At 41.6% G+C, this 27,228-nt stretch overlaps 1 protein-coding gene across 1 annotated transcript in view; it reads right to left on the bottom strand.

Annotated features, from left to right (window-relative positions):
• Nucleotides 1-27,228, bottom strand: part of HSD17B4 (hydroxysteroid 17-beta dehydrogenase 4) — a 72,611-nt gene that overhangs the window by 21,428 nt on the left and 23,955 nt on the right. Inside the window, exons 10-17 of the mRNA XM_053407897.1 lie at nt 26,334-26,358; nt 25,312-25,440; nt 17,237-17,343; nt 15,059-15,295; nt 13,245-13,296; nt 12,660-12,731; nt 11,210-11,313; nt 9,567-9,632 (exon numbers count right to left, since the gene is read on the bottom strand). Coding sequence (XP_053263872.1) covers nt 9,567-9,632; nt 11,210-11,313; nt 12,660-12,731; nt 13,245-13,296; nt 15,059-15,295; nt 17,237-17,343; nt 25,312-25,440; nt 26,334-26,358 — 792 coding nt within the window. The remainder of the gene's footprint in view (nt 1-9,566; nt 9,633-11,209; nt 11,314-12,659; nt 12,732-13,244; nt 13,297-15,058; nt 15,296-17,236; nt 17,344-25,311; nt 25,441-26,333; nt 26,359-27,228) is intronic.

The raw sequence follows: 27,228 nt of genomic DNA, 5'->3' as shown, positions 1-27,228 counted from the left end.
AGCCTACTGAGCATGCTCAGATCACTTTTTTTTGTCTTAAAATGTTTTTATTAGTTCTGCAAACATTAGGGCTCTGCACACTTGCTGTCATCTCTCGCAGGTGTGGATCGTGCCCATTTTGGGTTACATAAGGATTAGCACCCAAGAAAATGAGAGCTTGCTGTTGTACATAGGACAGAATTCATGTGTGTGTGTGTGTGTGTGTGTGTGTGTGCGCGCGCATGGCTTTATGGTTGCACTGAAGTCATATTTAAAGACACTTCTTCAAAATCAAGGGAGATATTTTAAATATAGCCAAGAGCCACAGAGTTTCAGTATTTGTTACTTTCACAGGAACCTTCAGCATTCAGAGATTCATTCACGTCGCTTCTTATTGCTTTTCACTCCTCAGACTGATCCTTTGGGCAGCCCGTAGTCTGTATGCACACTGTACGCTTTCCCATACGCTACCTGATTACACGTGTGACTGAACAAAACTCAAGTTTATGCATGGGATTTCTTTACCGTAGTACAAATGCTTTTCGTTGCTGCAAAGTTTAAAGAGAGCTACGAGCACATCATTTCTGACTTTTTCAGAATCACTCCTACTTTCTGGAAGTTGTGACTCTGGGGTCGAATGGGCAGATAACGCCCAAGCTGTCTAAACTACAGTGGTACCTCAGGTTACAGACGCTTCAGGTTACAAATGCTTCAGGTTACAGACTCCGCTAACCCAGAAATAGCACCTGGGGTTAAGAACTTTGCTTCAGGATGAGAACAGAAATTGCGTGGCAGCAGCAGCCCCCATCAGCTAAAGTGGTGTCTCAGGTTAAGAACAGTTTCAGGTTAAGAACGGACCTCCAGAACTAATTACAGTGGTACCTCAGGTTAAGTACTTAATTCGCTCTGGAGATCCATTCTTAACCTGAAACTGTTCTTAACCTGAAGCACCACTTTAGATAATGGGGCCTCCTGCTGCCGCCGCACCGCTGGAGCCCAATTTCTGTTCTTATCCTGAAGCAAAATTCTTAACCTGAAGCACTATTTCTGGGTTAGCGGAGTGTGTAACCTGACACGTATGTAACCTGAAGCGTATGTAACCCGAGGTACCACTGTAAGTTCTTAACCCGAGGTACCACTGTACAGACAGTATAGACACCCACACTACAAGGTTATACTGACTCGAAAGGATCAAGTCAGTGAGGCTGTTAGAACATGGCTCAAGATCAATCACTTGGGGGCATTACACAGGTAACCCTGTCCCTCTCTATTTGTTTATTAATAGCAAGGATGGGAATGTGTGGCCCTCTAGAACAGTGGTTTCCCAACCTTTTTTTGGGCCATGCTCCACCTAAGCATCTCTAATATCCTGATGTCCCCCCCGCCCCCGCCGGTGACATATAATTCTTCTTATTCAAAAAGTGAAGTCCTATTCACGTGGAGGAAGCCTAAAAGGCCACTAACTGTTAATAACTCATTCTCAAATTGCCCCCCTTAAAAATCAAATTGCCCCCCCTGTGGGGCATGTGCCCCACATTGGGAACCATGGCTCTGGAAGTTGTTGAGCTCCACTTCACAGCAGCTCCAGCCAGCATGAACAATTGTCAGGGATTATGAGAGCAGTTGCCCAACAACTTCAGGCAGGGCCCAGGTTCACCATCCCTGGTATAAACAACCAGAAAAGATGAGATTGTGTCTGTTGTGTTGCTCCTACCTGTGCTAGGAAGCAAATCTAGAAACCCTCATACAGAACATGTTGATGTACAATTAATGACATGCGCAGTGAGAGACAACAGCATATGAAATGGGTTCACAGGAACAGAGCGATGGAGGACTTCTGCATTTGAAGGGTGGATGGACTGCTAATCCACACTTGCCTCTTGAGATGGAGCCAGTGTGAGGATGCAGGCACAGAACAGCTGTTTCACATGGACAGGACTCCTACCAGGGCAACAGGCATTTAGTAAATCTCCTAGACTTAACAATATCCCAACTGGTTACTTCTTCTTTATGCTTCTATTATAGCTATGCCAATGATGCCATATGGGGAAATGAAATCTTCTGAACTGTGTCTTAATTCAACAAGTAAATAGCCTTTAAAAAAAATACAAGACTTTGCAAAGGCAGAGATTCAAAAAGCTCTGATTTCTGCACTGCTCCAACAATGGCATTATTTCAATTAGCGTATAAAAACCGATCCGTCTTTAGACCATAACAAAAGTCAATTGATTAGCAGCATTAGCCTGAAGTTGGTCATAATATGGTTGGATTGCTCGCCAATTAATAACACAAATTGTCAAGTTTTATTTCCTAACAATTTAGGAGTTCTGCCAGATCAAAAGAGGAAAGGCAATATTCAACCTGTCGGCATCAATTTTTCAGTCTTGCCTGCTGTCAACAATAAAGGTCACTGGCAAAACTAAGGGAAACAGCAGTCTTGTTATACAATCACATACTGTTTTATGAATGGGTAGGGTGGGGTCTGTCACAATAGCAGGTGTTCCAATACAATAGATCTCCATACTGAAAATATTTTTTCTCTGGAAAAGCATGCAATACTTTGGTAATAAAACACAGATACTTAGGAGCAGAGGACCCAATTAAAAGAATTGCATCTTTAACTTTTGGCAAAAAAAGAGAGATTGTGTGTCAATTTGATCTGGGACTAGAACTTGAAGGGGGGTGGATATGTTAATTTTATCTTTGTAACATTTTCCTGAAAGCTGTCGATCTGTAAGGGGTCCAATATAGTACCACCAGTGTATATGACACAGTAGTTCGGCCCGGACACTTGAGGTCCAGCGCCAAGGGCCTTCTGACGGTTCTCTCCCTGTGAGAAGTGAAGTTACAGGGAACCTGGCAGAGGGCCTTCTCAGTAGTGGCACACGCCCTGTGGAACACCCTCCCATCAGATGTCAAGGGAATAAACAACTATCTGACTTTTAGAAGATATCTGAAGGCAGGGAAGTTTTTAAAGTTTGATGTTTTACTGCATTTGATGTTTTAGTTTGTTGAAAGCCGCCCGGATTGACTGGGGCAACCTGGTAAGATGGGTGGCAAACAAGCAAGCAAATAAATGAACTAACAATAACAAAAAAAGGCTAGCTCCAAGGAGATTATAATCTTTACCACTGTCAGCATTTAAATAGAAGGGAGAGGGCAATGGTAACCAACAACAGATAGGCAAGAGATGATACATCTTTGGTAGATGAAGGTAGAGGTAAAAGGGACCCCTGACCATTAGGTCCAGTCGTGGCCGACTCTGGGGTTGCGGCGCTCATCTCGCTTTATTGACCGAGGGAGCCGGCGTACAGCTTCCGGGTCATGTGGCCAGCATGACTAAGCTGCTTCTGGTGAAGCAGAGCAGCGCACAGAAACGCTGTTTACCTTCCCGCTGGAGTGGTACCTATTTATCTACTTGCACTTTGACATGCTTTCAAACTGCTAGGTTGGCAGGAGCAGGGATCGAACAACGGGAGCTCACCCCGTCACGGGGATTTGAACCGCCAACCTTCTGATCGTCAAGTCCTAGGCTCTGTGGTTTAACCCACAGCACCACCCGCGTCCCATCTTTGGTAGATACCTGACAATATAAAGAAGCAGTTCAGAGTGAATGCTTTCCTGCATAACAAGGCTTCAGCATGTGGCAAAATTAGCACACCAGGGAGAATGCTATGTGAAAGCTTTATTTTCTTTCTGATATGCTCGTTTACAATATACAGGAAGAGAAGTGAAAAGTGCAATCCACCCGTCCCCAAACTGGCAGGCTAAAGTGGTACAGTGTAAAACTCTGCCACCTCCATCAAACAATTCATTTTGCCCAGTGCACAGAACAGCTCTCAGTTCTCATACTCAGCCTGCAAGTGTAGGCACGGAAGCTGTTTTGCACCTAACCTGCGTAGCAAGGTAATGAGAGAAGGACTGAAATACACAGGAGGAGCCCAGCTTGCGGCCACTTCCCATTCCAGCATCAACTCCTTCACAAACAGAGTTAACACAGGAATTGGAGCGAGCTGCAAGATGTTCCTGTCCAAGGTTTCTCACTTTACCTTGGGCTGCAAGAAGCGGCAGTCTGGCGGCAAGTTCCACTGCACTGGGATGAAATGAACACTCTTGGTCTAAGATTTATTCCAGAAACCAACTGTGCACGATTCCATACGCGAGCAAAACCTTTGTATTTATGATCTGTATATTCCAGGCCTGAGTGATTGCAGCATCTGCTGTTCCCATTCAGATAAATTCAAAGTGGTTCATTCTTTCCCACTACCTTCTGCCAAGGCAAGCACTTGAAACCAGGCCATCAAAATAAGCTTTATCTCTCGATTCGGAGTAGCAATACAAAAGAGAAGCAGCAAAGTAATCCAACACTTGGGTTAAATTATCAACGAGGGTGAGATTAACAATCATTGCTTCGAGTTAAGCATGCATTTAAATTTTTGGCTGCGATATCGTTTACAATGTTCTAAATTGGATTAATTGTGCATTTCTACACACTGCCAAGTTTTTCCCCTTTTTCTTTTGGGTTCTATTGGTGCTAGTAACTCTAGTGCTGTCACAAAAGCCGATACTAATAGGTGTACAGGCATGGCTTTTTAATGGGATTGTCAGTCGCAAATTCCCCTCTAATCATGGCTATTGTGCATCATGGATGACAAAATGAAGGATTGCAAGGAAGTGGGAAGGTGGGGACTGCTACATATTAGGAAAGTGTTTCTCAGAAACAAATAGTTTTGTTAACAAATACACCATAGAATTTTAAGAAAGCAAGATTTCAGGACTCAATATCAAAATAATAACTTCACAGCATAAAGAGCGATGCCTGAACAAAATTATTATTATTATTATTATTACCTCATTAGATGGCCCCGGGATTCTAGTACTATGAAAGAGGGAGAAAACCCTCTTTCTGATCATTTTCTACACACTATGTATACTTCTATCACACATCTCCTTTATCAGGACTGCAATACCTCTTTCCATATGAACCTATGTGGACCCTGAGATCATCTTCTGAGGCCCTTCTTTGTGTGCCACCGCTTCAAGGAGGGTGGCAACACGAGAACGGGGCCTTCTCTGCAGTGGCTCCCCGTCTGTGGAATGCTCTCCCCAGGGAGGTTCGCCTGGCGCCTTCATTATACACCTTTAGGTGCCAGGCAAAAACATTCCTTTTTAACCAGGCCTTTGGTTGATTTGATTGACATCCAATGCCCTTTTAAAATGTGGTGGGGGTTTTTGGGGGGGTGTTACTGGGTTGTTGTTTTTATTTTGATTATATATTTTGTGGTTTTATGTTTTGATTTTGTTCTGTGAACTGCCCTGAACCCTCCGGGTATAGGGCGGTATATAAATTCAAATACTAATAATGATAACAAGAACAATAAACACATGCAATTGCTGCACAACAGGGGGAATCAAAGCAGCGCTTTCCAATTGTTGGAGAGTACAGCTCCTACCATCCCTGGCCAAAGACCATAATGGCTGGGGCTGGAGGGACTTGTTATCCACGAGAGAAGCACCCCTGCTGGCTACCCCTGCTGTAGAACTGAAAGAGAACTTTCCAGGCTAAATTCAAAATGCTTTTTTGATCAAGTTAAAGATTACCAGATTAATGAATTATTTAAATTGGATAAGAAAAATGGTTTTGCAAAGGAAAAAACCAAATTGGAAACGGAGTTGTTAGATACTAACGTCAAAAAATTGCCTAGGATGTATAATTTATTGTTGGAGTGGAATACAAAGGAAGAACAAGTGAAATCTGTGATGATAGATTGGGCAAGAGTTTTTGGTCATAATATAATGATGGAAGATTGGGAAAGGTTGTGGAAGAAAGGGGTTAAGTTTATTATTAAATATTATGAAAATGATGTATAGATGGTACTTAACCCCAGTAGAATTAGCAAAGATCTACCATAAGAGTGATAATTTATGTTGGAAATGTAAAGCAAAAGAAGGCACCTTTTACCATATGTGGTGGACGCGTCCAAAAGTGAAAGACTTCTGGGGAAAAATATATAATGAATTGAAAAAAATGTTGAAATATACATTTGTTAAGAAATGTTGAAATATACATTTGTTAAGAAACCAGAAGCCTTTCTACTGGGGATAATAGGAATGGAATTGCCAAAAAAAGACGTTAGAATGTTTTTGTATGCCACAACTGCAGCGAGAATTTTATGAGCCAAAAATTGGAAATCTCAAGAAATACCAACAGTGGAAGATTGGCAGATGAAGATGTTGGACTTTGGCCGACCTTACTGGAATAATCCGCAATCAGAAAGAAAGAAATATCAAGTAGATTAGAAGAATTTTAAGGAATATCTAGCTAAATATTATAATATAAGTGGAAATACTTGCAAGTATTAAATTGGCTTGGATTAAAGTATGTTGAATTGTATAATACTATGGATTGAGATTATGATGAAAGGAAGTTAGTAATTTGAACTAGTTAATTATATTAGAAAGTGAATATTGGAAAATTGCTAAAATGAGACTTAATGAAAATCAGTTAGGAAGGATTTGAGGAAGTCACTTAATAATGGAAATTAATTTGGATTCTGATTGGAAGAAATTTTATATGTTTGTTTGTTTTATATGTTTTGTTTTTTGTGTTGTGTTGTATTTGTTATAAACTTGGAAAATTGATTTTTAAAAATGGGGGAAAAATAAATAAATTCAAAATGCTTTTGCATTTAAAGCCCTTTGCAGCTTAGGACCAGGTTACCTGAAACACCAGCTGTGCCCAGACAGGTATTTGTCCGTACTCTGAATCCTCAGCAATGAAACCCAGAAAAGGGTCCTGATACCTAAAGACTGTACCTAAAATACTGGAGAATGGACCTTTTCAGCGGCTTGCCTACCCGCTAACTCCAATTTCTTTCTGGTGCCAAGTGAAAGTATTGGTTGTTGTTTTCTTAACAGGCTTTCAGCTTTTAAAACTTTTGTTGAGCTTTAAAACACTGATAGCAAAACACTGATTTGCTATCCAAGCGGCTGCTTTTAGTGAATTTCGGTTTTTAGCTTATTTTATTGCATCAGTTATTTCACAAAATACAATACTTTATTGTGAGCTACCCTGATAATGCATTTTAAGGGCTGGCCCTCGTATTAGAAAATGACTATTAAATAGACTCAAAGCAGCCCGCAATATCAAGTTTTTATTGACTGAGAGAGTAAAGTAATAAAACTGTGTCCGCGGTTTCGTTTCTACATTCCCGAGGAGGAATTCTACTTCTACAGAGAGCTTCAAACACATTTTCTCTGCAATCCCTACTGGGCCCTGAAAAAGTTGTTGTTGAGGTAAAAATAATTGATTGGGGTGGATGCAGGGCAGGGGCTTCGTGGCTCAAACCTCACTCTTAGACTGAAATCTCAAACACACGTTCTAGGGACTAAATCCCATTGAAGCAAGGTGGAACTTGCTTCCGAGTACATATGCTGAGGATTATGCAATTTGCTGCTATGCTACATCAGAGATCTGCATATACTAAATCTGGAAGTGCTTAGCATGAAAGGGGGAAAGGATTAAAAAAACAACCCTGACTTTTCAGTGCATTCTGAAAAGGACATGTGTTGCCTAAAAATGTGCAAATTTATCTAGCTTCACGCACAAGGGACTTCCTGAATTTTCACCTATATACAACAAAAATGTGGTGTGTGTGCACGTGAGTGAGACTACTAATAAGCTCACACACATACAAATGTGACCTTGTCAGGAATGTTTGCATTCAAAATTGTTACAAAAACTTCCCTGTATCGGAACGTTTTTAATGTTGGATGTTTTATTATGTTTTTATATGTGCTCAAAGTTGCCCAGAGTGGCTGGAGAAACCTGGCCAGATGGGCGAAATATTAGTAGTAGTAGTAGGGGACTCGAAGCAGAGCAAGGCATCTGTAAAAATCAGGCATAGGCAAATTTGGCCCTCCAGATGTTTTGGGACTACAATTCCCATCATCCCTGACCACTGGTCCTGTTAGCTAGGGATGATGGGAGTTGTAGTCCCAAAACATCTGGAAGGCCGAGTTTGCCTATGCCTGGTAAAGATGAACTGAATTGCTGGATGGCTATCCCTTCAACGAAGGAGAAAAGAACGAGGGAATAACTATTCCCCCAAGGCTGTGTTTTTCCATCATCTGGCAATCAGTGGCAGGCCAAGGGACTCTATTGAGTGTGTCCGAGATAGAATTACTTCTGCCCAATATGGGATTAATTCCCCACACAAGATTATCTGCTAGATTAACAAGAAGCAGCGTTGTGAATTAAGGCCAGTCCTCTTGTGTAACTCCAAAACCCCACGAAAGGGCATTTGAGGTAGCAAAAGAATCAAAAGAGGTGAAAGCATGTCCCAGGCAGCCAGAAATGCTGGTGTAAATTCTGCACTTTACAGAATCTTGGGTGTGGTTTATAGCGAATATTAAGGAAAAGCTGTGATCAATATTTAAAATCCTCTTTTTTTTTAACTAGACACACCCACAACTTTAGTGAGACTATGCATATTCCCATACATTCACAGGATGCTGCATAAACTACAGTGCGTGGAACATAGTTAATTTCTAAACATAAAGAGAGAGAGAGAGATTTTGCCAGTTAAGGCTTCTTAGGTCTGATTGCAGTAATAAGCAGAACCAAGTCCTGAAGTATTAAAATCAGGAATGAAAAGGAACAAAGGTAACAAGATTGAAATATTCATGAAAATCCCAATTTGCCACTATTTGTTACAACCAGCACAAATACTGCAAGTTGAGAAAAAAGTCATTTACTGAAGTTAATTAAAGCTCTATTAAGCTCAAACCTATTCCCTAGGAGAAACACAGAATATCACAGAAGACATGTATTACAACGACACAGTATTTCCTTCTGTATTCAGGGTGCCAGGTAGAGATAGTTTCTTCACTGTATTTTTTTTTAAAAAAAACAACAACCTGTAAATCACCACTTGAGGATTCTCTCCATTGGTCTCTACGAAAAATGTTTCTTAATACACATTTTGGAAAAGGCCTAACAAGAAAAAACGTATCAGGCGGGACATGGGTCGCAGAACACATATTTCAATAGTGCGATTGATCCCTTGGCAGAACAATTCTTTCTTCATTGATTTAAAACATCAATCTGATAATTGGCAGGAATGAGTAATGAGATGATCCTTTAAACTCCATAGTCACGTAGAAAGTCCCCCTGTAGAGCTGAAATTAATTGATTCATCTCTCCACAAACTGTTAACAATTTAAATGCTTTTGGACTTGGTTTTGATCTTCTGTCAACACTTCCTTTTTACTCAAAGATTTATGGAAGCGAACGCAGTAACTCAGTTACTCTGCAAAGAATAGGAAAAAGGAAAGAAAGTAGACTGTGCAGTTGTTTCATAATATGCATGTCTGGAAGGGAAAAGCTAGAACAGAAACCAAGTGAACTAAAGGAGCAGCAGCAAAGTGATTCGCCATTCTTCCATCAGCCTGCTGGCCTGCCTGCTTGAAATCCTTATGACCTATGGCGACCAGGTGACTTGTTAAATACAAGACTCCATACAACACCTCCAACTTCACAGGAATATTTAAATATATATATATATGGCAGGAAGTAAACTATTTACCTGATCTCCTGTAGTGAGATCCATGGCAGTGGCATCTGGTGGTCTGTTGGGTGGGTTCACCGTGACCTGGAAATAAAGATAAATAAGCACTCTGCCCCTGTTCTTAGTGACATTTTATGTCTGGTTGTTTTGTACGTTACTCAGTTTTGAGACTTGTCTTTCTAAAGGAGCCAGGCACCACCAGCCAAAACTGCTGAGACTAGTACTGCAAACCTAGATGTTCAAACGGAGTACTTTTTAAAGCCAAACAGCATAGGGAATACAGTTTTCAATGGCTGCTAGGCCAATTGTATGTTCCTTCGTGGAAATGGTCACTCTCAAAGATGCTTGAGAACTTCTCTTGCCTTTTGCTACATGCACAAAGATACAGCCTCGCACACTATAGAAGAATGGCTGATAAAACTATTGGACTTGGCTGAGACAGCGGAGAAGTTAACATGTCTAATTACAGACATTTACTAAGGATTGGAAATTTCTCATGGACTTTTTGCGTGAAAGAAAAAACGAACTTGTCATAGTTAGATTTGAAGACTGAAAAATACTGGTTTATAGAAGATAGGATGTTTGGATCTTAAGGAGTGAATACTATATTTAGCTGGAGCACAGAGAGCTGGAATTCCTTTTATTCTTCTTTAGCTTTTTCTAATCTTTTTTCTCTTTCTTTCCTCTCTTTCTCTAGGTTTCCCCTTTCCTTGTCTTTTCTCCTTTCTGTCTTTATTCTTTTTCTTTTTTTAGACTAAGTAGTTGTTTCATATCAGTTTATGTATATATGAAACATATATGTTTCAAATATAAAAATATATTTTGTAAGGGGCATGTATTTTTGTATCTCTCTGAATAAGTATCAATATTGGTTTTTTTTTAATTAATCATGAGGACTTAATCATGAGAGCTGCCAGTCCTCCAGGGATGCAAAGGTCACCCTTGCCTCAGAAGCTTTTGGGAAAAGGGCAGGAGATGGCTATTGAGACGGAATGACTTGAGCTGGAAGAAAATCAGTGGAGGAGGGGAGCCGAAGTGATGTCACGCGTACGGCATCATGTGTCTGACGGGGGTGCGTGTGATGTCACATGCACATCGTGCATTCCAGGTTTGTGACATCATGCACGTGTGACGTCACATCATCATGAGGAGCTCAGCAAGGCACAGCTTGAATGGCCAGTGGCTCCTCCTCTCTCTCGCCCAGAAGAAGCTGACCACTGAAGCTGTGCCTCCTCCACCCCCTCAACTTTATGAGCGCCTGACCCTCTCCCCACAGATATGGAGGGGGCCGGACACCTCAGCCCTATAGAGTTGGGACCAGTGGTTTCTACGCACAATCCCACACGCTCTTGATAATCCCTCCTGAGAGATCTGGATTCAGATTCCAGGCCTTAGGCCAAACCTTTCATACTGGTGACAAACTTTTTAGACATGCAACATTTCGCAACACAGTAATTCAGTTTTACTAGCAAACCGGAAGTTAAATTAATCCCTTTCCAGCCCCGGGAGGAGCGTGGGGAGCATTTGCACGACACACCTACGCACTGCAGCCGACACACAATTTGGAACGCTCTGGCTTTGGGCTGTCTATCCCTGGTTCAAAATACATTTCGAATTCATTCACAGATTACCCATGCTGCCCAACTTAAAGCTCCTATTACCTTGGTTTTCTCAGACGAGCGTTTCCCGCCAAAACCTCCAGCTCCGACAACAAAGACGGAGAACTGGTTATAGCACAAAAGGTCCTTTCCAGAGTATGTGTTGACTAGACAAGATCAGGCCAAAAAAAGAAGCATTTTAGTTTAATTGCAAACAACATATCCTCCTTTCTTAAAATACAACCCATAATGACATAACTGCAGGGTATTAGCTGCGGCTCTGTTTACAGCATGCTAAAGTAAAAACTAGTGTAGTGTTGAGCGAAACTAAGAAATCAGCGGAGAACTTTTGACTTGAATTTTCAGGGAACTGGGTGAGAAGAGCTACATAGTTCTTTTACTCTATTCCTTCTGCCCAGTGCTATTTTTCTAGAAAAAGAGGCGCCAGAACTCACCATGGACACCTCCTTCGTTCGCTTAGAATGGCAATGGCGCCCACCTGAGAGGTGCCGGAACTGAGTTCTGGCTGGAAAAAAGCCCTGCTTCTATCTAAAAACTACTGAAACGCCCCTCCTTTTCACTGCTCTGACCCAAGTTTTTCAACTGCATGAGGCCGCCTGAACCTTGCAGTCATTTTCTAAGGGGTCTTCCTCCATGTCCCCCTGCCTTCTGAAGTTAACTTTGGGCCCATACACAGACAATTTCATTTGCCTGGGCTTTTGTCATTTAATATAAGCTGGTTATATGCTTTGTTGCACTTGTCTTGAGATTATCTTCACCCACGCTCCTCTATTTTCTGGAATTCTGCTATTTAACATGACAAGCTGAGTTAGAAATCTCTACTAAAGAGAGGCATAAGAATATTTGAAATAAAATACGAGCTTTATGAATACAGAGTAAAAACAATAAATATGAGATTGGCTGTGGGGAGGGGTAGGCCCCACGAAGTCTTCACTGGAAAAAAACCCACAACTCTTATATCCTAAACCTATACAGTGGTACCTCGGGTTACATACGCTTCAGGTTACATACACTTCAGGTTACAGACTCCGCTAACCCAGAAACAGTACCTCGGGTTAAGAACTTTGCTTCAGGATGAGAACAGAAATCGTGCTCCGGTGGTGCGGCAGCAGCAGGAGGTCCCATTAGCTAAAGTGGTGCTTCAGGTTAAGAACAGTTTCAGGTTAAGTACGGACCTCCGGAACGAATTAAGTACTTAACCCGAGGTACCACTGTAATGCATTCCAGAACATGCACAAACAAACACACTAACCACTTTGGGGGGTTTAAAACTAGGCTGGCAAAATATCAAGGCCAGTTCACATATGTTATGTCTTTAGATGCGTGGCAAACCCAGATAATATTGAAATTGCCCTCAGGGCAAGACAAGATTCCAGTAGCTGTTACAAAGCCTTCCTCCAAGATGGCTTCAAGGCACCGCTAGGAAGGTTCATTCCATTTTAAAGACTCATTTCTATGCCCATTTGCTCTTAACACATAGTAGGAGAGTTACCATCCAAGAGAATAAGCGCTCCTGAGCCTTTATCTAGGATGTCAGCAATAGTGGCCTCCGAAGTTAGTTTTCCTAAAATCGAAAAGAAGAAAAAGAAATGACACAGAAGTAATACAGAAATACTTACAGGCCTCCCAAGAAAATAAATAGCTAAAGTTTGCAATATAAAATCCACACACACCCAAGAATAGCATGGCATGATTTGAATTTTGGATCAAGTATATTGTAGAACATACTAAATAGTGAGATTGAGCTGGAAGGTGAGAACAGAGCCTTGGCCCCTGACACATGCATAATACAATAAAAACCTCCCCTTGAAGGGAGATGATATGAGAATCAGTTCCCTGGATAAAGAATGGGCTGAAGGCTGTTTTCTGCGGGTAGAGAAACTCCACTTGAAACTGTACAGAGATCATGAAGAATAATACAAATTACTCTTGGTAAAAACACCAACAGAGTGCTACACCATATATATGATTTTATATATATATATATATATATATATATATATATATATACACACACACACACACACACACACACACACACACACACACAAATTAATTAGGGTGGCTGAAGTCTTACCCGATGTTGGCAGAGGTTTATACAGCTCCAAATATTGCTCACCATGTAACACCTATAATAAGACAGAAATTTGCATCATTTGCACTGCTGTCAGAAAACTGCAGTCTATACTGCTACAGTTTTTAAAACGATATAAAGAGATTAAGTATCTTTACTTATTTATTTTTTACTGTGTTAACACTTGACAACGCAATGTATCATTATTTTATTTCTATATTATATTATATTATATTTTATTATATCCTATCCTCGGGTAAAGACAGTCTATTATTTGATCTGGAAACATGATGTGAAACAAAGCACAAAGACTTAGGTTGCTTTTCCTCAAAAGGGTTTGCAAATTGCCCATTAAGCGGGATAATAGTTATCATATGTTTTATGGCCTTGTAAATTTTCAGTCTGAGGTGGATAAACTATCAGATACATAGCCGCCATCCCTCACCTTTTTCTGTTTAAAGAGTAATTCTTTGTCCAATTCACACTTTGCTTCCATTTTGTTAAACAGGTAACACCTTAGGTATTCTTTATGGTGGTGGTGGTGGTGGGGAATCTCACCTCATTATTAACATTATCTTTGCCCTTTAACTATTAAAGAAGAAGGTTGGAAGTCTCTGGATGCTTTCCCCAGGCCTCTCATGTGTCATAGGAGAAACTTGATGCAAGTTAACGGTGAAGAATTTGTGGCCTTCCAGATAAAGGAGCCCTGGATGGTTAAGTCCAGTCAAACTTGACTATGGGGTTGCGGTGCTCATCTCGCTTTCAGGCCAAGGGAGCCAGCATTTGTCCATGGACAGCTTTGGTGCAACAGAAGACCATGACGAGTGCCAGAGTGCAGGGAAATGCCATTTACCTTCCCGCCACAGCAGTACCTATTTATCTACTTGAACTGGCATGCTTTCAAACTGCTAGGTTGGCAGGAGCTGGGACAGAGCAACGGGAGCTCAGCCCGTCGCGGGGATTCGAACCGCCGACCTTCTGATCGGCAAGCCCAAGAGGCTTGGTGGTTTAGACCACAACACCACCCACTCCCTTAGGCCCTCCAGATACAGCTAGAGTCACACACCCTTTCAGCCCCATTCAGACTGGCCAACTGTGAGGGGTGAGGGGAAATGTAGCCCAGCAATATCTGGAAGGATGATAGGATCCCTACCCTGATGCAAGTGAAATGCATAGCACATTATTTTCAGTTTCTTTGTTTCTCCTTTGTATCGTGACTGACATTGTAATGTTGAGATATTGAGGAGGTACAGTGGTACCTCGGGTTAAGTACTTAATTCGTTCCGGAGGTCCGTTCTTAACCTGAAACTGTTCTTAACCTGAAGCACCACTTTAGCTAATGGGGCCTCCTGCTGCCGCCGCGCCGCCGGAGCACGATTTCTATTCTTATCCTGAAGCAAAGTTCTTAACCTGAAGCAGTATTTCTGGGTTAGCGGAGTCTGTAACCTGAAGCATATGTAACCTGAAGCGTATGTAACCTGAGGTACCACTGTAATGAGTATTTCTTTACCACTCGCACTTGGAATTTGCCATGTGTTGCAGTCAGCTGGACTTGCTAGGCTCTAGTTTTCATCACTGTCCAAAATTTTAACGGAATGTATCATCTGGGGCAACAGCAAATGAGGGCAAATCAGGCTGCTTCATTTCAAAGCCAAGCTATATTGACTCCATGTTTACTACTGATGATTAATGCATTAGATTTTCGCGTATCCAAATTTCCCCCCTCCGTTGCTAAATCTGCATCTGCTATGCATGCTGTTTCATTTGCTAACAGTTTGACACATAAAATCAATTCAATTGTTGTGGCTCACACTCACCTTAGTAAAATCAATATTAAGTCCTGGAACGCTAGACAATCCACCATCGAGCATAGAGGCCTGAGCTGGTATAACTCCAAAGCTTGGAAGACAGCAAAACTCTTCGCTTCCTTCAAACAGGAATTTCAGGTGGTCCGGATCTTTTGTTGACATGCCTATGCCTAGTGCATACAAGATGGGCTGCAAATGGCTGTACTCATAAGACATTGTGGGCAGCTTCTGGCCAATGCTCTGCGACTGTGGGTATTGAAAACAGGAGCGCACATTAGTATTATTAATTTAGATGTTCCGTTCCTACCAAAAGCAAGTTCAGAGCGATTAACAAGTAGTCTTTGGTGAATAAGAAGCACCTCAAGGCAAAGAGAGAAAGCTGTTATAAAAGGGGAAGACATTGGATTTTTCTCTCAGGCCATATGAATGCTAAAAATAAAATAAAATACACACAAATGTGTATTAACCAGAGATGGAATCTGTAGCCATTCCAGATGCGGTGGAACTATAATTCCCATAATCTTTGACCTGGCCATGATGGCTGGGTCTGTTGGGAGCTGAACATCCACCAACATCTAGGAGTGCCACAAGACGCCCATCGCTGCTTCCAATTTATAAGATGCTCATTTGTTTTACAGTCTAATAACTTTTATGGGTTCCCATGTATGACTGAAATATAAAAAGGAAGAAAAAAATCCTACTCAATCCCATGCAGAGTGAAAATCTCATACAAATGTACTAAATTTGATTTCAACCATTAATAGGTCAGCCGAAAAAGGAAAGTCTTCACACCACTGATATCAAAAGTTGGGAAAAGGTAAAGGATGTATGAGAAAATGTATCTAGCTCCTCCTTTCTTGTATATATATCATAGAGGGACACATAATCAATCTGAATACCAGTCAAGAACGCAGCAACTCATTCTTAGTTTATCTTCAAAATGGTGACGGGAAATTGAGAAGAGATAATCCCTTCCGTGTGCCAGTTAAATATTTTGTACCGATTCCCTTTTAGGACAACTGTTGTACGTCTAAATTACTATGGCTCCAGGGTATCGCAAAACTAGGATATTTCAAAACTCGGTGCCACTCCACTTGCCTGAAACAGGGTCCTCCAAATCCCTCTAAGGCAGGTATGGCCAAACTTGGCCCTCCAGCCGTTTTGGGACTACAACTCCCATCATCTCTAGCTAACAGGACCAGCGGTCAGGGATGATGGGAACTGCAATCCCAGAACAGCTGGAGGGCCAAGTCTGGTCATGCCTGGTAAGGCAAGGAGCAGCAGAGAACACTGCTGTGGCTTGTCTTCGTCACCGCACTACCTTAGGGTGGTTTTTTTTTGGGGGGGGACACTGCCTTCGCTACCCCACTTTTACTCCATTCAAGCCTTCCCTGAACTCAGAGAAGCTGCTCTCGAGCCGGTGGCTAGCCCGGAAATCCAAAACTCCACTTCCCCCCCATGGTCATATTTTGTGGAGAAAAATTGGAAGCTGCCTTATACCAATGCAGATCATTGCTCCTTCAAGCTTGCTACTGACTACACTTGACTCTCGGCAGCACTCCAAGGTTTCAGATACAGGACATACCAGGTCCTACCTGGAGATGCTGGAGATTAAACTGCAATCTTCTGCATGTAAAGCAGATGCGCTGAGCTACAGCCTTCCCCTTTCCCCAGTGAGACAGCAGCCCATTAGGGACAAATAACCTTAAGGCAGCACATATCTTTGTCCACAAATTATGCCAAGCTTCTCAAAATGCATGTTTGCTGCACACACACACTTAAAGAGAAATGTGATGCTAGATTTTAGCAGCTGTGGTACAAAACGAAACAGTGGCATCATTTATTTTTAACTTTTTGAAAGAGATGTTACTTTGCCCTACAGACCAATGCCTAGAGAAATTACACCTGACTAGCAAACCTGCAGAACTAGAGTGTCTGGATTCTTCGGAGAAGAAGTAGCAAATTCTCTAGTCTAATCAGTTCTCATAAATGTTACTTTACACTATGGAATAGTGTACAAGGGAACAGTGTGGGGGAAAGCACTGCCTTCTCCAGCTCACATTTTAAAGTTGACCTTTTGAGACAGTACACTGCATCTTCCGATTCATGTGTCACAGTAGCTTTTCCTGGCTCCAGGCAACGGAATATCTTCAAGCCAAGTACCTTGCAGAAGCATTTTTTACTTACAGGGTCAAAGCCTGTAGAGGATCTTGATGCACTGTAGCTTGTGGGATTGGGGGAGACATCTTGGGATTCTATTTGACTTAACACGTCATTCAGCATGCTGACTGATTCTGGAAATACAGAAGGGAAATGGTTTTGAAACCACACACACAAAAATAAGTCTTTCCACAGCTTCATTCCAAGCAAAAATACAACCGTCACAAAATGCTAACATGACACTTCAACCTCACTTTTGGGGAAGTTCCTTATTCTTGAAGTTAACACAGTGCCTCCTAACCATTCGTATGCTTTACATTGCACTTGTTAATGTGAACCCTCACATATTAATTATAGAGGTTCCCAATGCTGTCTGTGGGCTCCAGTGCCTGCCAGTACAGTCGTACCTTGGAAGTCGAACAGAATCCATTCTGGAAATCTGTTCAATTTCTAAAACGTTCGGAAACCAAAGAACGGCTTCTGATTGGCTGCTGGAAGTTCTGGCAGCCAATCAGAAGCCGTGGAAGCCTTGTTGGGCGTTTGGGTTCCAAAGAACGTTCGCAAACCGGAACACTCAATTCCGGGTTTGCAGTGTTCGGAAACCAAAACGTTCGAACTGCAAGGCATTCGGGATCCAGGGTACGACTGTACTTCCTACAGGGCCTGTTAAAGGTCTCAGTAAATACCCCTTCAAAAATCCACAATGTGAGAGATGTGATTTGCTCTTTCTGCTCAGTTCTGCAACATAGAACAACCCATCTCCCTTTAAATATGCCGACTTTTTGCCGGGTTACACAATTGGACACCAACTCTTCCTTCTGTTTTGAACAGAGAAAAGATGTAAATAGCTTGTTTCTGTGAGCAAGAATGGTGATGGCTGGTGTGGTTGCCTTTTTCCCATTGACTGGGGGGCAGGCCAGCGCTATTACGTGTTCCTATGATCCCCACCCCCTGCACTCTTTTAGATGTAGCAACTATTTTGTGTTACACAGCACATCCCACCAGCTACATTTGGAGTTGCGACACCTCCCACCCCGCCCATGGCAGCCATTTTAGGACTGTCACCCACAGCACACCTCACCCCAAACACCCACCCACCCCCTTCCCTCACAACCTGCTAACTGTTTAAAAGAGTGGAGAGTTTGGAGAACAGTTTGCAAAAAGAGCTCTCGAAGTATGCCCCACTATCCTTTAAATATTGCTTAAATTAAAATCAGAAACAATCAGTGCTAATTTAGTAATCGAGACATGGGAGAAAGTGTACTTGAACTGGCAAATTAAAAATACTTCCAGGTATCAGCTTAGCACCACAAAGTATTTGAACACCTCTTCCAAAGCTGGTATATTTTTAGTCTTCCAGTACTTACATCAAAGGTCTAAGGTCCCCCACCCCACCCCATGTTTAGCATCTCTATCAACTTCTATTCTTTTCCCCACATATAACTTCAGAACACAATAATCTGCCTTACATCTGTGCCAAACTACTGGCTCATCTAGTATTAGCTCCATGGGGGGGGGATTTTTACATACATTATATTATCTCCTTACAATTTTTAAATTCCCCGTACAATTTTTCCTTCCCCTCCCTTCCCACCCCCCACCCCCCAATATCCATTGGAAAGGTTCGAACAATTATTCTCAGCCACGGGCATAGCCTCTTTAGTTTCCACCGAATGTCTTTTGTTCCAGTAGTTTCTATCCTTTGAAGATAGGAGTTTCATCTGTTCCTTATCGTGGTGGACCTGACCTTCCACATTGTTTCCTGTGACATTACTGCGACAATGTCCGACTGAGTAAGTTCAAACAAATAACTATTCCATGCCTCTACTGTCCATTTTTCTCTGTCTTTCCAACCTAAAGCTATCGTTGCCTTTCCCGCTAATATCATAGCTTTGAAAGTAAACTGGTCCCCTTTCTCTATAGCCGCGTTTCCAAGTATACCCATTGTCATGATATCAAAGTCTATTGAAAGCTTCAGTTTAAACAGTTGATTAATGACCTTTGGATTTTATTTCAGAATTCCTTTACCTCTGGGCATTCCCAGTACATATGGGAAAACCATCCCTTGACTAGTTTACAGTGCCAACAGTTAGAATTCAATCCTGCTACCATATTAGCTAGCTGGGCTGGAGTTCTGTACCATTTTAGTTTTTTTTTTAATTCCAGCTCTCTAAATTTGCTTACTTTAATCTCATCTATTCCTTTCATTAGGGGACGCAGGTGGCGCTGTGGGTTAAACCACAGAGCCTAGGACTTGCCAATCAGAAGTTTGGTGGTTCGAATCCCTGCGACGGAGTGAGCTCCCATTGCTCGGTCCCAGCTCCTGCCAACCTAGCAGTTTGAAAGCACGTCAAAGTGCAAGTAGATAAATAGGTACCACTCAGGCGGGAAGGTAAACAGCGTTTCCGTGTGCTGCTCTGGTTCGCCAGAAGCAGCTTAGTCATGCTGGCCACATGACCTGGAAGTTGTACGCCGGCTCCCTCGGCCAATAAAGCGAGATGAGCACCACAACCCCAGAGTCGGTCACGACTGGACCTAATGGTCAGGGGTCCCTTTACCTTTACCTTATTCCTTTCATTATCCTTTCAACCGTTGATTCACTAACTTGTTCTTCCTGTATTATCTCCATTAAATGGCAATGAATCTCCAAAAGATCAGACAGGTGTCTCTCCCAACCCTACCTGCAGATGTCAAGGATTGAACTTGCAGCTTTCTTGATGCCAAGCATTTGGTCTCTCAGTAAGTTATGACTCCTTCTAGTATTATTCAAAAGCACGACTTCTGGTACAAATAGCAATCTGTCACCTATTCTATTTCTCTAGGCCTACCGATTGTCTGGTATGCAATTTCCTTCTCCGCTTCTTGGGAGTATCTTCTGCTATATATTAATTCTCACAGGGAACACAAACAAGAAGCAGAAAAAGGGGGGAGAACTGCAATAGTACAGAGCGCTGACCTTCTGTTGTCTGGCATAGGAAACTCAACTCCAGTCCCAACCTCCAGCATTAGATTTGCAATGATATTTTGGCACTTGAATAGGCTGCGGAACTTGTGTTATGCAAGGTCACACTTCCAGTGTCTCCAACCAAGATGCTAAGGAAATTGGATTACATGAATTGCCTGAAACTTAAGTGCCCTGTGGCGGTTATCAAGCCTGGGCATTAAGAGTCTGACAAGCAAAAAAATAACAGTAACCAAACTCACTATGTTAGAAGTGCTACTGGTGCATTAGGCAAAAGCCAGACACGAGCATTATTATTATGAATATTAAAAGTATGTATTAAATCACTGTTCTTCCCAAAAGGAGCTATACAGCAGAACTAGCAATGCAGTATGATGGCTACAGCTATACTTTGGGAATAGTGGTTTGAATTTCACCTAGCATTTTCTCTTTCTCTCTACCTCCCTCATGGAGCAGTTATGAGGCTAAACCACCACACTTAGCCCTCTGTAAGAAGGGCAAGACAGCAAAGGGGCGGGGGAACTAAGCATACCACAATCAGAGATGCAGCTTTCCGCATTTGTCATTCTGTTTCTCCACTTTCACATCTAAATTTTGGGAAATTTCTGATTTGTTTCACAACTTTGAGAGCCTATGCCTGTATAACGGACATTTCTCTAAGGGCAGTGGAAGTCAACACGCAACATCTTTTGCCGGCCTCCTCTTACTGGCAAAGGATATATAATGAAATGAAAAGGATGTTTAAAATAACCTTTGTTTAAAAAAAACAACAACCCAGAAGCTTTTCTTTGGGGAATTATAGGGACAGAACTACCTAAAATGTATAGAAATCCATTCATGTATGCTACTACAGCGGCAAGAATGTTACTTGCCACAAAATGGAAAGAAGCAGAAGTCCCAGCAAAGGAAGAATGGATACAAAAACTTATGGAATATGCAGAAATGGCAAAACTTACTGGAAGAATAAGAAATCAAGATAACTTCTTTTTTAAAAAATAAAAGAATGGAAATGGTTTCTTGAATTTTTACAGATAAATTGTAAACAAATAAAAACATTGACCGGATCAATGTAATAACCTGCAGTTTCATAAGAGTATATATATATATATAAAGAAGATGATTAAATGAGCAAATTAAGTTAATGTGGTTATGCAGAAGATATTAAAAATAAATTTAAGGAATGGCAAAAAGGGGGGGAAGGAAGTCAAGTTTTGAAATGTCAAAATGATTGTAAAATTAGTGAAATGTATAGTTAGTGAAATATATAAACTTGAAAGGGGTGTGTGTGTGTGTGTGTGTGTTTCTCTCTCTCCCTCTCTCTCTCTCTCTCTCTCCCTCTCTCTGTATATATATCTTTTGCCAGCCTCCTGAACACTGAGCGTCTCTGCCAGGGTGGGCAGCACTGCCAGCACAGTAGCAGCGCCAATCCAATAATCCTGCCCATGCCTCTCTCCCTGCGTCTCATCCTTCTCCCAACCAACAGCAGTGCTCAGTGTTTGGAAGATAGGTGTACAACGTTCCCTGTCGACCTCTACTTGCCAAGGGCCTGGTCCCTTCATGAGGAAATAAGACGGGCCATTAAACCGAGGACTAGAACAGAGGTGCATGCAAGCCTTGCCCCCCATGTCCCCAAGCATGCCAGCTACACTTTAGGCCTCCCCACAACTAGCAGAAAGCAGAAAGGGGCTAAACATGCTTCGAATCTCTTCCCACAACATGAAACCCTGAAAAGGATTTGGACTGATAGGGAAATTTCTGGAAGTGCTCAAACATGCTTGAAAACCTTCAGACCTGCATGCTAACTGTGTGAAGATCTGAAGAGCAGCTGGACACATGGGGTGGGACTTGGGGGGGTATACCCCTATCCCTAGGGACGCGGGTGGCACTGTGGTCTAAACCACTGAGCCTAGGGCTTGCTGATCAGAAGGTCGGCAGTTCGAATCCCCGCGATGGGGTGAGCTCCTGTTGCTCGGTCCCTGCTCCTGCCAACCTAGCAGTTTGAAAGTGGGTCAAAGTGCAAGTAGATAAATAGGTACCACTCCGACGGGAAGGTAAACGGCGTTTCCATGTGCTGCTCTGGTTTGCCAGAAGCGGCTTAGTCATGTTGGCCACATGACCCGGAAAAACTGTTTGTGGACAAACGTCGGCTCCCTCGGTCAGTAAAGCGAGATGAGCGCCACAACCCCAGAGTCGTCTGCGACTGGACTTAACTGTCAGGGGTCCTTTACCTTTACCTTTTACCCTTATCCCAGTTTAATGCTTCACATATTTAGGCAAATGCCTGAACATGCATAGAGTGGCTTGTCAGAAGCTGCTAGGTGATCATCAGAGCCTAGATGGGTTTTAAAACTTTAATCTGCCATCCACAAACCAACATAGCATACTGCCGCCCAAACTTTTTGCCTCAATAAATTTGGAAGGTCATTAGAGGACCGGCTATCGAATCAGCTTCAATCTAAATGGTGGGGGGGGGGGTCAAGCATAAATTAATTTAGAATTCATTATTAGTTTCTTTAATAATGTTTGGAGGCAAATATGCTGTAACTCCAGCAAAGATACACAGAAAACCTCTCGTTTTGCCCTTCCTCGACTAAGACCTAAGCCTAATTAGAGTGAGATCATTATAGAGGAAGAAATCACTTTTTGAAAATGATACAGCTCAAATTTCAGTGCTTTTTAATCTGGGATAAATGAAAATCAGGCCTACACACTCAGCATCTAAATAGACACACACACCATTTTGTGGCTCTAATTCTTGGCTATTCTCGCAAATGATAGGTAAATAATTACACTAATTGGCATTTTTTGTATAATTATATATGATAGTTTAGTATATAATAGCTTTTCACAGCGTCAAATTACTTACATTAATGCTGGTAATAGTTTTTAATGAAATCTCGGGGGACAGCTTGAACTTGCAGATATAAAGTAACATAGCTTTCATTTTTTTAAATGTGAATACTCTAATTAGTTTTCCTTACTTAACAGTTTGGTGCCTTGAGGCACTAAGGAAAGGGGCTTTCTTACCGAGGGAAATTTTCTAATGTCGTTCCACTGAAAAATTAAATGAATTAGGATGTCAGATATCAGCAGCATTTTACCAGGCTCTCTGCTAATTCTCACAGATGAGAGATTAATCAAAGGCACGTTCTCATCCAAACCACAGCCAAGAACATAACTGAATTCTTCACCCAGCAGAAAAATGTAACAGCGCACTGGATCGAGCATGCTATATTCCCCTTGGAATGTTAACAACTAGTTTAACTTTCAGCAAGCAACATAGAGTAGCTCCTGGGTGGAGTTTATTCTATCAGAATATTCAACGCATACTTATATAATTATTTTTATGTACAAGCCATCAGCCGCTCAGCCCATATGGAAAATAGTAACAACATTATGGCCGATTCCCACATCTAGGGACCAGCTTCACTGGCATGGAGAAGAGAAGTGGGGATGATTTCTCTAGTTTGAGAAATGAGTGCTTGGCAAAAGAAATCTGGTGCTGGACTAGGTGTTTGTATGGCTGACAGTGTCTGCTGTGACGCGCGTGGCGCTGTGGGCTAAACTGTGGGCCTCTTGGGCTTGCCGATCAGGAGGTCGGCGGTTCGAAACCCCACGACGGGGTGAGCTCCCATTGCTCTGCCGCAGCTCCTGCCAACCTAACAGTTTGAAAGCACGCCAGTGCAAGTAGAAAAATAGCTAAAGCTGCGGCGGAAAGGTAAACGGCGTTTCTGTGCGCTCTGGTTTCCGTCATGGTGTCCCATTGAGCCAGAAGCGGTTTAGTCATGCTGGCCACATGACCCAGAAAGCTGTCTATGGACAAATGCTGACTCCCTTGGCCTGAAAGCGAGATGAGCACTGCAACCCCATAGTTGCCTTTAACTGGACTTAACCGAGGGATCAAGAGACAAGAGCACCCTACTCTCCTTCTAAATCTATCCAACTGCTCTTCCCTTAGTCTTTAGTAGTTGGCATCGCTGTGTTAGCATCATCTGTTAAGGCTGTACCAGTAGCAGGGGGCATATTAATAAGCTCTTTCGAGAAAGGCTGGGCTGTGTAGCTAGAACTCCACTTTTTATTTTTAGTTAGTAGCCATGATCCTCCACACTATTAGTAGATAACTTGGTTTGCAAACTTCAACACAGTCCGCAACTCAGCCTATGATGATGCTGAAGGGTAAAACCTAAAACCTGAACTTTCTAGGATCTGATCAACTAGACCGCCACTCATAAATATATCATCAAAAATCATCTTCACTGGAATCAGGTATCAACAGTCCCTTGAAAAAGAGTAGCATTCCTGATTCTGACAAACTTAAAGGCCCATCAAGTCTCTTCCAAGTATGACTTAGCATTATACAATTTGTATTTAAGAGTTGGGGGGGATATCTCCTAAATGTTTCATTTGTCTGTTGCTGCTTTCAGTTCCTAGAATCAAGAGTATATGCTCTGAAATGAAGTCATCTACTTGCGATGTTAAAATACCGAGTACCATATATTCTGATTGCCATATCAGATTATTTTAGCTCCACCAATTTGTTCATCACAGGTACAAACTAGGGCTTTGCAATATCTGGTTTTCAACATTGTGATATATCACCAGCTAAATATCTCAATATTCTGATATATCACAATGTCTCAAATAAGGATGGAGCTATGTAGCATCGGCTGGCTTCACGTTTTTTCCCACATCATGATTTCTGCATAGCACACATACACACAAATCCCATGATTCGTGATATATTGCCAGGTCAAAAATTATGAAACCAGTATCATAATATGGACTTCAAACTGGTTTTGGACAATATATCAATACATTGTTCAGCCCTAGTACAAACTGAGCTCCTAAGAGTCTCACTGCCAGACTACTCCAATTCATCAGAACGTAAACACAAGTGTCAAATAGCTAAGACTACTCTTCAAGAAAGCTAGAAAACTCCTCAGAAAGAAACAGAGTTTCGTGTTTTCCCTTAATATGCATTATGGTAAGACTTGACACTTCCAAAAGTTCAACATGAGTCATGTACCATCATGTTTAGCTGGGTGATTTATTTTTTTAAAAAAAGAATAAAATTGGTTCTTCAATGAAAAGACAGCCACATGATTATTTGAGAAATATAGTGAATTTTATGTGCCCATACCCTGGATAGTTCGAGGTTTGTTGGCTTTATTGAAGTCACAGATCGTCTCCCATTTATTCTGCACCTCCTCTGGTGTCATCGGCTGGTTCTTCTGTCTGACAATGGCTCCTAGCGATCGCTCCCAGCGTACTAAGCAAACAGCGATAGTAAGAGATAGCTATCAACTGTTGAAGCTGCAGAACCACCGCTTCCTTGTAAAAGTAGTAGCCTTTCCCATCAAAACAAAAGTCTAGATTATCGCTCCCTGCCAAGAACAGAACCTGATTTTTACATAATTCAGACCCCCCACGTAGAGCAGAAATTCTAGCTCAGACCTTTAAGTAAGAGAGCTTCGCTGAATATGGCTTTTTTGCCATTTTGTTTATCTGTGTTCACAGCTTGCATCATTTTGAAAACTTAAAAGAGAACAGTAGTTGTAAGAATGATAAAAGCACCTTATTCAATTTCAAATAAGAGCTGATAAAAACACACTATCATTTGCAATCAGTGACCAAAAAGCTGGTCCACATAATATAGAGTGCCCATAAAACACCTGTAAAGGGAGCAGAGATGGAGTTTTGAGGAACTGTTTCATGGATGTACGGTAAACTGCTCCGCTATAAGCCCTTTTAAAACATGTTGGCGGGATTATTGGGTTTTCTTGTTTTTGTTTTTATTACGTATTATGTGTTTTTGCATTGTGATTTTGTGTTGTGGACCACCCTGAGACTTGCGGGTATCGGGGGGTATACAAATTTAATAAATAATTATTATAATAATAAATAATACTATATGCCTTTGTAGTATAAATGCGAGTTCAATCCACAGTTACTTACCAAAATGTGGTACCACTAAAGTGGTTTAAAAATGGCTAAAAATACCCCTTTGTATAATTCCGACGTATCGGCATAAAGGTCCACTACCTTTAATAGGCAACAAATTAAAGTTTCCATATTCTATTTTATGTCAACATAAAGATTTCATTTCATATTAAATTCAGATTCTTTTGCAAGTATTAGACCAGATTGTACAAGACCACTTACATTTTCCAATCCATCCAGCTCCGACCTGCAATATAAAATTTTAGAAGTTAATATAACCTCAAGAAGCAAGCAGTGACAGAACTGTACTTCTAGCCATACTGGAAAGAGCAGTATGTTTCATTTCAACAATAGCCCAATTCAGATGATCATATCTTGGTTTAATAAGGAGATTATATGAATATGAGCCTTTTGCCCACCCACTCAACCTCTTCAGTCCTCCTCTCCCAGCTAATCTAATCAAGAAGCCTCTAATTAACTATCATCGCCTGCTTTGTCTGAAATGGGAAATTATGGTTACTACTTTGTAACAAGTCATAATATTAAACCAGCTTCAACCCTTGGTTGAACATCCTAGCCTGTTTCAAAGCAGCTAATCATAGTTTCCCGGTTTTGATGGAACAAGGAACAATGGTTAATAAGAGGCTTCTTGGTTTGATTGTTGTGAAGGCAAGAATTGGGGAGCTGAACGGGCAAGCAAAAGATTTATTCATTATCCATGTATTAAGCTGAGGTATAATCAGAATGTAGCCAATACGTCAAACAGCTACAGTATATACTCTTTGTGTGGTATTCAATTAAGATTTACTCAGAGTACACCCACTGCAATTAATTAACATGGCTAAGTGAGGTTCGTTAATATCAATAGGTCTACTCTGAGTACAACTTGGTTGAATATTGCCCTTATTTTTTCTGCATTTTGTTTCTTTCAGGTTATCTTTAACCCTAACATATTATTCTCCTAGCTTCAAGAAAGCTGTTAAGTGGGTAGGCAAACCCAATATCGGGAGTGTAAATTCAGGCATCACTCCCCACTAATTAGCTTATTCACCCTCATTCACATACGCATGTACCTCACTTTAACTCTCATTTCTCAAAGATTCACAGCTGACCATGT

Source organism: Podarcis raffonei, chromosome 11 (assembly GCF_027172205.1).
Source record: "Podarcis raffonei isolate rPodRaf1 chromosome 11, rPodRaf1.pri, whole genome shotgun sequence".
Taxonomy (NCBI): domain Eukaryota; kingdom Metazoa; phylum Chordata; class Lepidosauria; order Squamata; family Lacertidae; genus Podarcis; species Podarcis raffonei.
Note: the sequence above shows the minus strand (reverse complement) of the source record. Positions and strands in the feature narration are given on the sequence as shown.